General features: G+C 39.4%; 1 protein-coding gene across 1 annotated transcript; it reads left to right on the forward strand.

The window, feature by feature from the left end:
* The first annotated feature begins 1,064 nt into the window (after positions 1-1,064).
* On the forward strand, positions 1,065-4,855 carry LOC133606675 (cerebellin-1). Its single transcript, XM_061960867.2, has 4 exons — positions 1,065-1,272; positions 1,794-2,236; positions 2,310-2,429; positions 4,282-4,855. The coding sequence occupies exons 2-4, from the start codon at positions 1,958-1,960 to the stop codon at positions 4,477-4,479; spliced, it is 597 nt and encodes a 198-aa protein (XP_061816851.1). The 5' UTR covers positions 1,065-1,272; positions 1,794-1,957; the 3' UTR covers positions 4,480-4,855.
* Positions 4,856-14,236: the final 9,381 nt, after the last annotated feature.

The raw sequence follows: 14,236 nt of genomic DNA on the forward strand, positions 1-14,236 counted from the left end.
CAGCGGAGCGCACAGCAGAGTGACAGGCGGCAGGTGTTTGAACCATAACAAAAACCATATAAAACAAGCGCTGCAGTCAGCACTCTCTTTCCAGTCCACAGACTATCAATGCTGAGCTAAAACAGCCAATGAGTACGCACTCTTATTTCATGAAACCTCTCTCAAATGTATACACCAGATATATGAACGTTTTAAAAAAAGTAACGCATTATTTACTTTCCCTAGTAATTAATAAAATTGAATAAAAAAGTATTCAGTTAGTAATTATATTACTTTTTTAAATAATTTTCTCAACAGTGCTTGTTACTGTTATAAGGGCTTGTGTATTGCCTATGCTGTTTATGTTGCCTGCAGCATAGTTCTTATTTACATAAGAATAAGTAAAATGTTACGCAAACCTTGTTAGGTGAATACTATAGCTCAATAAAGGGATTTTAGTAAGCATTAGCCAGTTATCTGATTAGCCAGCAAATTCAAGATAGCTAGCTAGCTCAGGGCAGATAGCTCGAGAGATAAATAGTTTATCAGATGGAGGGTGTCTAAAATGGGACAGGCCTCACGAGACTCTGGATTGTGATGCATGGATTGTAGATTGTATTGGCCAGACTGAGAGTCCAGTCTTGGCCTCCCATGAAGGGAATGTGGGGACAAGGAGAGTGAGCACATTTCCACAAGTATCACTTAGGCCACCATTTATTTTATTGGAAGCCATTGGAAGTGCAAGAATGACTTGTGTTTTAATTATAGTTCATGTTTTCGTCTTGTTTTGATGCACTTTTTGGTGGTATTAACAGAATCATAATAAATAAGGCTGTAATTGCAGGCTAAATCAAAATGTACAAGTAACTGTTGATTGAAGAAAAATAACATCAACACAAACAAAAGTACAATCAATTATTGTGATAAGAGATGGACAGATGACAACTTGGACTGTAATAAACCAAATGCATGTGGGATAACACTGAGTGGGCGGCAGCATGGGATCGGCCATATTGCATGTTGGACTAAAATAGTACACTTGTTTTAATGACTGCGGATTGAAAATATCCCCTATACTCTGAGCCAGGATGGATCATTTCCTTTCAGCCAATGGAAACGGAGGAAGCAGGTTGGGAAGCAGGTAGGGGAGAGGGAGATGGAGCTACACAACATACAGTGGATGGGAGAGAATGTGAAAGGGAAATTTGGCGGTGAATGAGTAGTAAGAAAGGATCGAGCAGAATCAAAACTGGAGAGGAGAAGCGAGATGTTCCAAGTTGCCTGATGAGTAAGGTAAGTTTACATTTTTGGGGAATTTTGATGGCAACGTATGATTTCCACATGTCGCTTTAAAGAAATATAAAAAATGTCCCTTAGGTTAATTTTTTTTCCTTAAATGTCATCCCTTGAATCAGACTATGTGCGTTCTGTAATGTAAATTTACCAGCAGGGATGTTTACCTACAGCTGGTCTCTCTTTGGTGGGATTGTGGTAGTTCCCCCAATCTCCCCAACCCCCAACTCCCTGAGCCCCAACACCACCACCCGGTCCAGCTGGCACCACTATCCACAGTTTCTTCCAGGCCAACAGCATTACCTCATCTTGTATTTTTTTGGGATTGATTTTCCTTTTCGACATATTTATTTACCTGGTAGATTTTTTTTCTTAATTTGTAAATGTCATTAAAAGTGTATGTGTTGTAAATTCTTCATTTTTAATGGCTAGGATTTTTTATTTCTGCCATACAATTTTAACTTTGGCTAGATCCACAGCATTAACACAATGCATTGTTCTTCATTTTTGTCTAATGTAAGGACCTCCTGTTGGCTGATATGGGAGCGCCACAAAGTCTTGGAAGAGCTGTTCCTTGTGGATCAAGTCCCATCACCTCATAGTCAAGCTGTAGTTAGTCCATGTCGCTGAAGATTGCGTGGTAAACCTGAATCTGGTCGGAAACACACCAAACTCACTCCTTAGAATGATGTCTTGGTTCTGTCTCGCCTTCTTCGTCAAACTGCTTCTCGTCACTTACTGGGCGCCCCTGGTGGTTCGCTGCCAGAATGACACAGAGCCAATCGTGTTGGAAGGGAAATGTCTGGTGGTGTGCGATTCCACCCCCTCTGCCGAGCCATCGGGAAATGCCCTAGGAATGTCTGTGAGATCGGGAACTGGCCGGGTGGCATTCTCGGCCATTCGCAACACCAACCACGAACCCTCCGAAATGAGCAACCGCACCATGACCATCTACTTTGACCAGGTAGGTTCGCTTTTGCAGTGGTAGAGAAGAACGAGTCGGAGGAATTGAAATGGGCTCTTCTCTCTTCTCCCAGATATTGGTAAATATCGGCAGCCATTTTGATCCTGCCAGGAGCATATTTGTGGCTCCCAGAAAGGGGGTTTACAGTTTCAGCTTCCATGTGGTCAAAGTTTACAACAGGCAGACTATCCAAGTAAGTTGACTTTTGTCCAGCACACTAAAAAATGCTGGGTTATTTTGATGACCCAATTTATGAGTTGCGAGTGTTGGGTTAAATTGTGGAGTTGTTTTTATGAAGAGCAATCAATTTTTTGGGTTATAATGGTATTATTTTAACTCAATTTCTGGGTTTTCAAAACTATGAATCATTTTGGGGTTGTTTTTCAATTAGTTTTTCTTGAGGGGAATTTTATTAAGGATTAATCTCATTAACATTATTTACAATCACACATCTTATGTACATGAAAATATTTGAGCATGCTGTATAGAACTACTATTGTCATGATCCGCTGCCCGGATCATGTTTGTTTAGTTTTTGACTCCCTCAGTTCCTGTTTCGGGCACCCCTGGGTTTATGTTTTAGTTGCCATGAATGCAGATTGTTTTCACCTGCCTCTGATTAGTGTTCGGGACGCTCACCTGCTCCTGGGCACTAATCAGAGAGCTACTTATTCCCTGCTTTTCGCCACACTCAGTCTGGCTTTCTCATTTGCTTCCACGCAACAGTTACGACGGCTACTAATTGGATTCCTCAGCTAAGCTTTGCCTTTTTGTTTGCCTGTTTACATGCTAAGCTTTTCTTGTTCACTCTTCCGTTAGCTTCCCGTGCTATCCGCACGCTGGTGCTCTTTTGTTTATATCCCGCATGATTTATGGACAATAAATAATTTCCTTACCTGCACCTTGCCTTCGGAGTCCCGTCTGCTTCCTGGGAAAATGATCCACGCAGTAAAATGCGACCCCGCCGTGACAACTATGACCATACATGGCAATTGTAGTAAAAATAAAATTCACTTATATCTTGCTTATGAGTATATTTGAATGGAATACAAATACTTTTGATCAGTAGTTGAGAAGGAGTAGGACAAACCAGCAGTAAAATGTATAATTTTTAACCAACTATTGGGTCAAGGAGCGCTGAATTGCGCAACCCAACAGTTGGGTTGGGAATAACCCAACATTGTAGTGAGCATAACTCAGTTTTTGTGTTAAATAAATTCAACCCAATAGTTGGGTTATGAATCAACCAACATTGAGTTAGTATAACTCAACATTTGGGTTAAATAATTCAACCCAATAGTTTTGGTGGGAATAACTCAACATTAAGTTATCATAACTCAACTTTTTGGTAAAATATTTCAACGCAAATGTTGGATTGAAAAAATTAACCCAAAATGTTGAGTTAAAATAACTCAAATAAGGGGTTTGTCCTTTTCTGAACCAGCAGTTGGGTTAAAATTGGGTAACCCAACATTTTTTAGTGTGCACCTTTCCACCAAATCCTCAGTTTGTGCTAAAGGGGCGTTCACACATTGACCGTTTGGATGGCGCTTCATGGTGTTTCTCAAAACCATTGTGAACCGTGTTCCACACATTTTGAACATGGCGCCACTGCGGTAATACCACAGATCTTCCTCCATGTAGCTCCTCCGTGAGACTGTGATGCTTCGTGTTTAACTCGGTCACCACTGTGTAGTTGACACTATGAAGGTCCGGGAGTAGAATGGGACTGCATGGTGGATCATAGAGTGTTAACATCGTATTATCACAGGTCTTGCAATCCAAATATGGAGGCTGCCATTCTTTACATGGTGAAAGGCGATTTCAAACTGCCCAGACTGTCATGAAAAATTAAGCATGTTAAATTGTTTTATAGGCTCCCCACAGTTATTGGGGTTCACAGCAGATGAGTGACAGATGACCAGGTTTTGTGTTTGGTGATAACACGGTCTTTGGTGGAGCAGGGCGAAATGTAGCCACCATTAACCGTCATCGAAACCGACAATGTGTGAACGCATCGTAAACGCTCCTTCTTGTTGCTCAAGGTGAGTTTGGTTCTCAACGGCTGGCCTGTGATCTCAGCTTTCGCCGGCGACCAGGACGTGACCAGGGAAGCTGCCACCAATGCCGGCTTGGTGATGATGGAGAGGGGTGACAAGACGTACCTCAAACTGGAGAGGGGGAACCTGATGGGAGGGTGGAAGTATTCTACGTTCTCTGGCTTTCTGGTGTTCCCCTTGTAAGAGTGCAGAGGTTCGTGGAGAGACCTTGGGTGCTAAGGGCGCTAAGGGGTCAAAGCACCAAATAATCTTGAATGTATTTTCCATTTCTTTTGCACTTTCAATGACTAACTTAATGTCCATGCTTGCTCACACCATTGATATTTTCCTAAATGCATGAGGTAATCTATTCTCTCTGTCTTTAGCTAGCTATAGCTAATCTGTCTATAATGAGTTAGTTATAGGTAATCTATAAAACCATAATTATTACTTATCTCTATTTTAAGCTATCTTCGCCATTTAGAAAATTTAAAGTACATAGCTATATTAATGTGATGTCTTGTCGTCTGTTACATTGTGTTTCTTGCATATCTCTTGCATTATTACACATTGAATACTCTTTTCCTGTTTGTCTCTTTGATCTTATGAACAGTTAACTATTCAGGTAGATAAAGTTTACCTTCTCTGACAACTTTCCTTGTGCTAATGCTGCTCATGTGTGACCTACAAACCACCTCAAGCACACCTGCCATCAATCAGTCCATGGAAACAGATGGCTGCACTGAAAATAGGGGGTGCCACAGCTGTCTGTTATAACAAATACATCCTGTGCAAAGGCGAGGACCCATTAAAACCCTCGCTGGTGTGCTTCATTGAAAGCTATTGAATGGCATTTACTTTCGACGTACTATTGCTCAAACACGGAAGCATACATGCATGAGGTTTTGTCATCCACACGGTTGGCCTTCTGCTGAGCATCCGGTGGCAGATGGAGGATCAGCGGTAAAGCAAGGGGTCCGATGCCAAAAACCTGCTGGGTTCACGCTGGACCGTCACAAACGGTTGGTCTCAGCATCCCTGCGCACAGCAGAGGCCTGTGTTAGCACTTTGGAAATGTGTGTCTGGGCTACAAATAAAACTGATATTTAAAGCAAACACTAACAAAAATTGCCAACTATATTATGATCACATGCACATGTTGTATATGTATTCCTTTTTCAATAGTGCAAACTACTTGCATAATGTTGTTGTTGGCAGTGGCGCAAATAATAGGTGTGAACTATGGGCATTATTCTCCTGTTTGTGATTAAGTCTTTTTTACACACTTGATTCTAAAACTATGTTGAAACTATGTTCCTCTTTTTCGTATTCTTCCATCCAGCCTGCAGACACACGCCCACCCCGTAAGTTAGGCAAAAGTGCTTCTTATGTTGTTGATGGGGCAGCACGGTGAAAGAGGGGTTAGTGTGTCTGCCTCACAATACGAAGGTCCTGGGTTCGATCCTGCACTCGGGATCTTTCTGTGTGGAGTTTGCATGTTCTCGTCCGGGTACTCCGGCTCCCTCCCACCTCTAAAGACATGCACCTGGGGATAGGTTGACTGGCAACACTAAATTGGCCCTCGTGTGTGAATATGAGTGTTGGCCCTGCGATGAGGTGGCGACTTGTCCAGGGTGTACCTTGCCTACCGCCCGAATGCAGCTGAGATAGGCTCCAGCACCCCCCGCGACCGCGAAAAAGACAAGCGGTAGAAAATGGATGGATGGAAGTTGTGAATGAAAACGGACTGATTACTAATTAGGCAGACTTTGCTGTGACACCTTTTTTTCTTGGTTGTGTAAAAATCATGGAGTGTGGATTTTTACACACGTAAATGTCATTGAAACACATGAAAAAAATATATATTTAAAAAGGCCACATCAATCCAGGCCTATCTACATTGTATGTGTTAAAAAAAATTAGAGTACCAATGATTGTCACACACACACTAGGTGTGGTGAAATTTGTTCTTTGCATTTAACCCATCCCCTTGTTCACCCCCTGGGACGTGAGGGGAGCAGTGAGCAGCAGTGGTGGCCACGCCCGGGAATCATTTTTTGTGATTTAACCTCCCAATTCCAACCCTTGATGCTGAGTGCCAAGCAGGGAGGTAATGGGTCCCATTTTTATAGTCTTGTCATGGAGTTGCACTGTATGTGTTGTCATGAGGTTGTACTGTAGTGATATGTATGCTACAACAGTGGTCCCCAACCACCGGGCCGCGGCTCAGTACCGGTCCGCGGATCGATTGGTACCGGGCCGCACAAGGAAAAAAAAGGGGGAAAAAAAATTCTTTTTTTTTTTTTTTTTTTTTTTTTAATTAAATCAACATTAAAACACAATACATACACTATATATCAATGTATATCAATACAGTCTGCAGGGATACAGTCCGTAAGCACACATGATTGTATTTCTTTATAAAGTCCGCGGGACAAATTCTCAAGCGTTGACCGGTTCGCAGCTACAAAAAGGTTGGGGACCACTGCGCTACAACATTGTCTTCTTCCTCACTGAATCCGTAGTTCAGTTTCAGTTATTATTATAACCACCTTGATGTTATTTGTGATGTCAAGAGTTGTTTATTACAAATGTTTTTGAAGACGAAACGAGGCAGAGTAGCTTGATTGGACAATCGTATGTGTGTGCGTGTGAGTAGCGGTACTCAGTTGTAGTACAACTTTTCACCACCAGTGGCAGTTATGACAATTGCTGGGTTGCATATGACGTCACATCCGTTTTTCTTTTTTGCGCCGAATTTACACGATAATCCAGCAGCTTGAGCGTAACAATAAAACAAGTGAGAGTGAGTGTAGAGTTTGAGCAGAAAATGCCGTATTGCTGTTCTGTTTTTGGGTGTTCAAATTGTTCAAATAGAGAGATAGGAAAGAGCTTTCGTAGAGTCCCGAAAGAAGTGGTTCATGATGGTAATAAAGTCAGGGAAAGACATGATGTTCCTCCAATCTTTTTGAGTGAGTGTCAAATGAAGTGAGGTCGTAGCGAGCAGTAACCCGCCTTGGTGATGATGAATTGTTTAAATTTTTCTAAAAATATTTTTCTTAAGAGTGTATAAATCCACTCCATCCCACTTGATCGCTTATATATTTGCCTCGAAAGCTCTAAAAATACTGCACTGACGCAGGTAAATAAACAGTAGACTAATGGGACTCTAGACCATCGCCTGAAACCCGGAAGTTCCCCCAGGTCACCTGATTGCAACCCAGCAGTCTCAAACAAACAAAAAAAGTCTGTGGCTACAGTCATAGAGAAGTTTCTTAAGTGCAAAAATTATGACTAAAGTGATAAAGCTGTAGCTTCAGTTTAGACAGTTTATTCGGGAAACATAAATTGCTATATATTATGAAAAACCTTAAGGGCCTACCTTGTGTCAAAAATGATTTACGACCTAGCTGTCAAATGATTTATGACCTAGCTGTCAAAAGATCAAAGGATTTATGACCTTAGGGTCAAAAGGTGAAATGATTTATGACCTAGCTGTCAAAAATGACCTGTCAAAAATGATTTACGACCTTATGGCAAAAGATGATTTATGACCTTATGGCAAAGATGATTTATGACCTAGCTGTCAAAAAAAAAGATTCATGATTGTGATACACCTTGTGTCAAAAATGATTGATGGCCTTAGAAGAGGGGTGGGGTTATGGAAAGGTCAGAGGGAGGTAATTATTATTTTTTTTACTGATTGTAATATTTCTGTCTAGAGTTTATATAATAACAAGTATTTATTCTAAATAAAAGCAGTTAAACATCGCGTCGAAATTCACGCTCGTCCGAGGAACGTTCTAATAGATCCTTCGTCCAATTTGCGTAAGTATACCGGTTATTTTTTACATTGTTTTAATACTTGTGTTTTTACAACATTATTGGTATATTTTATTAGACAACGAGCTAGTCGACGCCGAAGTAAGAGACGACGAGCTTTGTTTGATCTCACAAAGTTGGAAAACGACTCTAGCGGCGAGTTTAAACTATCGATTTGTTTGATATTATTTGTAATCATTATTTTGTTTTATAGAGGGGGATGTGGGAAGATTCTAAAGAGATCTCTTTTACACAATCACAGTTTGGTGAGTCAAATGATTTTCAATTTACAAGAAAAAACATGCATTATACAATATATATATTTACTTACAGATGTTTCTTTTACCCCTCTGGCCCGGTGGATGGTCTTAACCGAGTAGGCATCACACTTCCCGCCAAAACGTTCCGAAGACCAGCTTGCGGAGGAGGAGGCGGAGGAGGAAGTTTTAAACCCGCAAAAGACTCCTGCCGTTGAAGAATTGTTCCCGGACAAAATTGTCGAAAAAGAGGTCGAATGTCCCTCCGTTGAAGACTTGCTTGCGGAGGCTGCTGAGGCTTTTCTTTCGCCGGAGAGTCCACAGGAGACCGCCGTGAAGTCGTTGAAGGCTCGCTTGTTGCGGATGTGAAGGCTTTTCTTCCATCAAAGAGTTCAGACAACGAAGGCTTGCTCGAGGACAACAGCATCGAAAAGACGACGAAAGTCCTACAAACTGTAAGTTCTTTTTGCATTATATACGTTTTTCCTAAATGCATCGGAGTTCTGAGGAGGTCCTCACACTAGCCCATCTTCGGCACTTGTTTCCGGGTGCGATTGTGAGAGTGTTGAGCGAAAGCGACAGCGCCACAAGCGGTTAAAGTCGTTCATGTTTTTATGGCGGTTGGCAACCAACCTTGTGGTGTGCATTACCACCACCTACTGTATCGGTGTGTTGACTGAGGTGGATCCCTACTCTATATTCTTTTATTTAACCCAGTATTTTTTAAATATGTGTATATTGCTTTATAACCTATGTGTTCTGAGTGCAGTCCTAATATATCTTCCACCGTTAACCTAATATTCTCTTTTGCTAACTTACTATCCAGTATTACCCTTTCTCTATTATATTTCCTACAATATATTAAAACATGTCCTACACTTTCTAACTGTTGGCAAGAATCACAAAGTCCTGTAGTATGTTTCCCTATTAATTTTAATGAACTATTTAGATATGTATGTCCTAATCTCATTCTAGTAATAATGTCTTATTCCTTCCTATTTCTATTGCCTCCTCTCATTACATCTACTCTCCACTCGACTTTGTAATACTCTCTACCTGATGTTTCCTTATTCCAATTATCCTGCGACTTTTTATTGTGTTCCATCTTAATTATGTTCTTCACTTCCTCTTTACTGTGCTTAATCTCCGTGTTTACTTCTGTTTTAGTGGTTGCTTGTTTTGCGTACTTATCAGCTAATTCGTTCCCCTCAACTCCTACATGAGCAGGAACCCAAAGAAATGTTACCACACCTCCTTCTTTATTTATTCTGTAATTTGTCTGAACTATTTCATAAACTAAATCTTGTCTTGTTTCTGATGCTATGCTTTTTTATGCTCATCAATGCACTGCTGAGTCTGAGCACACGACTGCTTTTCCTGCTTTATTTTCTTCTAACCAATGAATTGCCATATAAATTGCTACCAATTCTCCCGTAAAAACAGATAACTAATCACTAATTATTTTATTTAATACTATGTTTCCTTGTGGGATTACAGCTACTGCTCCTACCTTACTATTTATAGTTTTTGATGCATCTGTGTACACCATGATGTTGTCTAAAAACGTTTCTTCAATCCAATGTTCTATCTGGTAACTATTTAAATTTCTATTCTTTAGTAATTGCATGTTTACATTTGGGTTTTCATACATCCACGGTGGTATTGCAGGGATTGGCAGAGGTGGGACCAAGTCATTGCTTTGCAAGTCACAAGTAAGTCTCAAGTCTTTGCTCTCAAGTCCGAGTCAAGTCCCGAGTCAAGACAGAGCAAGTCCGAGTCAAGTCCAAAGTCAAGACTGGAAAGTCTCAAGTCAAGTCCCAAGTCCTGCATTTTGAGTTTCGAGTCCTTTCAAGTCGTTTAACCACAGACTAATATATTTACACAGATTGTGTATGCTTTTAAAACGCTGTATTTATTTATTAAAACAAGTGCATTTGAAATTGCAGGGAAAAACATAGTGCTGACATTGCACTTCAAAATAGCACTATTAACCAGTCATTTTAAACATTTAACTCATTCCTTTACAGAATAAACACATTTGAAAAAAACAAATGCAACTGTACTTATTTGCACAAAAGTGTTAACATTGTATTTCAATGGCATATTGCATTGTAACTAGTTCCACAGCAGTTTCTATCCTGTTCTTACCTTATCTCATTGATCTCATCTCATACTGTATGTGTGTTTATGTGTGCGTACACATGAAAAATATAACAAATATATGAACATAACAATGAACAGAGTTGTACTTTTTAGATGTCAGGACCCTATGCAATATGTACACATATTCTTAATATAGTATACATTTTAACTGACCTTTATTTGACTATGTTTGTCTTTTTGTAGGTGGCTAAAATACATGGTGCTGCTGACCACCGTCTAACGTTACGTTACTGTGTGTGATACATTGACTAACGTAATGTTACTGTGTGTGATACATTGACTAACGTAATGTTACTGTGTGTGATACATTTACTAACGTTACGTTACTGTGTGTGATACATTGACTAACGTTACGTTACTGTGTGTGATACATTGTCTAACGTAATGTTACTGTGTGTGATACATTGACTAACATAACGTTATGTGTAGGTACCTCATGCAACCCTGCTTAAAAAAAATCACTTGACAAAAAGTATGAATAAGGTAGCAAACTGCAGTGGACGCAACAGATTGCCGTGTTTACAATGACGTTGTAACCATAGACATCTTATAAGTAGACGCAGGTTGCTGTGACGTGAGCAATTTGACCGCCATCTTGAAGTGGTGATGAGGAGCCGGCGAGCAGCCTAAACTGACAGTTGACAGGTAGAAAACAAAGATGCCGGGCTGGTGTTCAGCGTTTTCCTGCTCAAATGAGCGGACTGTTGAAAATAGGAATCGGGGGATTACTTTTCACAAGTAAGATTTAACATTAACGTACTATTGGTTGTATCTTATGAAAATAATATTACCACAGAGTTGAGAAGGATCAAAGATCTTCAATATTTGTATGTGAAAATCACAAATAAATCTTCTGGGGGAGGATGATGCCCCTACAGGGGTTTGGTTTACAAACTTTCAGCCCCACCTAAAACAAAATTCACCAGCCGCCACTGATTATGATGCATTCTCATTTTAGGCAAAGTATAAGACAATACTTTCTTAACAGTATAATTGTAACCAGGAATAAGTCTTCAAGTAACAATATTCAAATACTAACATTGTTGGGTAAAACAGAATTTGGTTTTATTCTGAATCCAGTGAAACAGATTGGTGGTTTTAGCTGATATGAAGACTTTCAGGTGTTTATATGTGTTTATGTTTAAGTATTTGGCAGACGCTTTTATCCAAAGCGACTTACATAAAATAATACATATAAAACAATCACTGCAAACATTATCATTTAAGGGAAGAATGTAATAGAAAATATCAATACAAAGTGTCAAGACAGAATAAACTCTCTGCTGCTGCAGCAACAGAGATACAGTCTATAGGTCCCTAAAATATATAGATATCTAATGTATTCATACATTGTTTATGTAGGATATACGCATGTATATATAACCTAATCATATTGTTTCTTCAACTTAAAAATAGTTTACCGTTTTTTCCCCTTCTCTGGGATTATATTCCCAGTTTTGATCTCGGACGTCTGGTCACTTATAGCATATAAGAATATTATATTACTGTTAAGCAAACTATGAATACTAAAACACGCCAAAACATGTGTCTGTTATCATAGCTACACGTATGACAAAAAAGGGGGGTGAAAATCAGTGGTATTCAGTGAGGTAAGATAAATTAAATGCGCTGACAGTTCATTGCTCCTGCCAAATGAATTGCACTGAGTGGAGCGGATCACCACTCCAAGATGGCGGCCCCGCGCCTCGTCTGCGCCAGTAGGCAGTAGCGCTCCATGCTGCGTACCCTTAGAACATGTCTATGGTTATAACGTTAGCAGTGAGTTTGCAGCCTCACTGATTTAACTACACAGCAAATAAAAGTCACGTTACTTAGCCAATAAACGTTATCTTACATTCAAAACTTACCCTTCTTTGTGCAACTTCAAATGTTGAACGTTGTTGCGTCTCTGTCTGTAATATTCGAACTGCGTGATTTGCAAAAGGCAATTCGTTTTTTGTTGACCAAGTCGTAGTTTTTATACCCGAACGAAACCAACTTTGGCATAATTGTTGCGTTGTTTGACAACTTGTTCGGTGGTTGTACTGCAATTTGATTGGATGAATGCTGCGTGATGAAAACAACGGAGATCTAATTTGATTGGCTGTTGTACTGACAGCACACCAGCTGACAGGAACAACACGCTGAGAGACACAGACGAAGAAAATGAAAAATATGGAGCGCTCCCAAATAACTTTTTAAGCTTTGGATTTTGGGGAAAGTAGCAAGTCATGTCAAGTCAAAAGGCTCAAGTCCAAGTGAAGTCACAAGTCATTGATGTTAAAGTCTAAGTCGAGTTGCAAGTCTCTTTACATTTTGTCAAGTCGAGTCTAAAGTCATCAAATTCATGACTCGAGTCTGACTCGAGTCCAAGTCATGTGACTCGAGTCCACACCTCTGGGGATTGGTACTGTAGGGCTAACTTTAATATTATCAATTTGAGCTTTATTACATATGTCTCCTATTATACACCCGAAACTATTAATTTTTTTCTTCTCTTTTTCTAGGCAGTTTAGTAACACTTGACGGGTTGGATGTCCTTGCTTGGACCCTTTTAAGTTTGCCCAATAAACTGCTGACAATTGATCTCTTCTCATATCCAAACGTTTTTCATTCTTCTCTACTTGTAATGCTGCAACTGGGGTTGATTTTGTAGCTCCACAACATAACCTTAAAGCCTGTGATTGGATCCTGTCTATTTTCCCAAGTAATGTTTTTGAAGCAGATTGATAAATAATAAATCCATAATCAATAACAGATCGAATTAAAGTCATATATATATATTGCTTTCAATGTCTGCCTATCAGCCCCTCAATCTTTACCCCTCAAAGCCCTCATTATATTTAACACCTTTTAACTTAATCCATTCTGGCAAATACACACACACAACAAATGGTTGGAACGTGCACGGCTCTGAATTTATACATTTACGACCGTTATAAAGAGACAGATTTAATGGGGGGCAGAGGGCATCCCCAAGCCAGAAACCAGATGATCCATTGAGTACACATGCACATACACACACACTTTTTAACTTCTTTACTTAATCCATTCCGTAATTTTTATTTTACATACCGATATGCTAAAAGTTTTAAGTGTTGTATGTGCATACAAAGGTTTAAAATTATTTTTTAAGGTTTTATTTCTCCTTTTTTTTTTTTTTTGTTGAGAATAATTGTTGTACGTTCTTGGATAGCAGAGGTGACAACATAGGTTGTAGTGTCCAAAGTTCATTGTCATCTGCAGTCGTTATTGTTTATCATGATGCTGGTTATTATTATTTAAAACATGACCAACATTAGCATTTGAATAGAACATACGTCCTCAAAGAGGTTGTTTCTTCCATTTGATAGATTGAATTATTACATGTACTAAAATATACATGTACTAATATATACAATACATGTATTGAGACAGAGGTCTCCAAATATTTTCCAGCAAGGTTTGCATACTGAAAAAACAAAGCCATTTTGATATTGTTATTACACACATACATGCATACATACATATACTACATATGAATATATGTATATTGTTATATATATACATATATACACATACATATACATACTGTATATATATATATATATATATATATATATATATATATATACACACTAGAGATGCGCGGTTTGCGGGCACAACCGCGGAGTCCGCGGATTATCCGCGGATCGGGCGGATGAAATTTAAAAAAATAAGATTTTATCCGCATGCGGGTC

This window comes from Nerophis lumbriciformis, linkage group LG05 (genome assembly GCF_033978685.3).
Source record: "Nerophis lumbriciformis linkage group LG05, RoL_Nlum_v2.1, whole genome shotgun sequence".
Taxonomy (NCBI): domain Eukaryota; kingdom Metazoa; phylum Chordata; class Actinopteri; order Syngnathiformes; family Syngnathidae; genus Nerophis; species Nerophis lumbriciformis.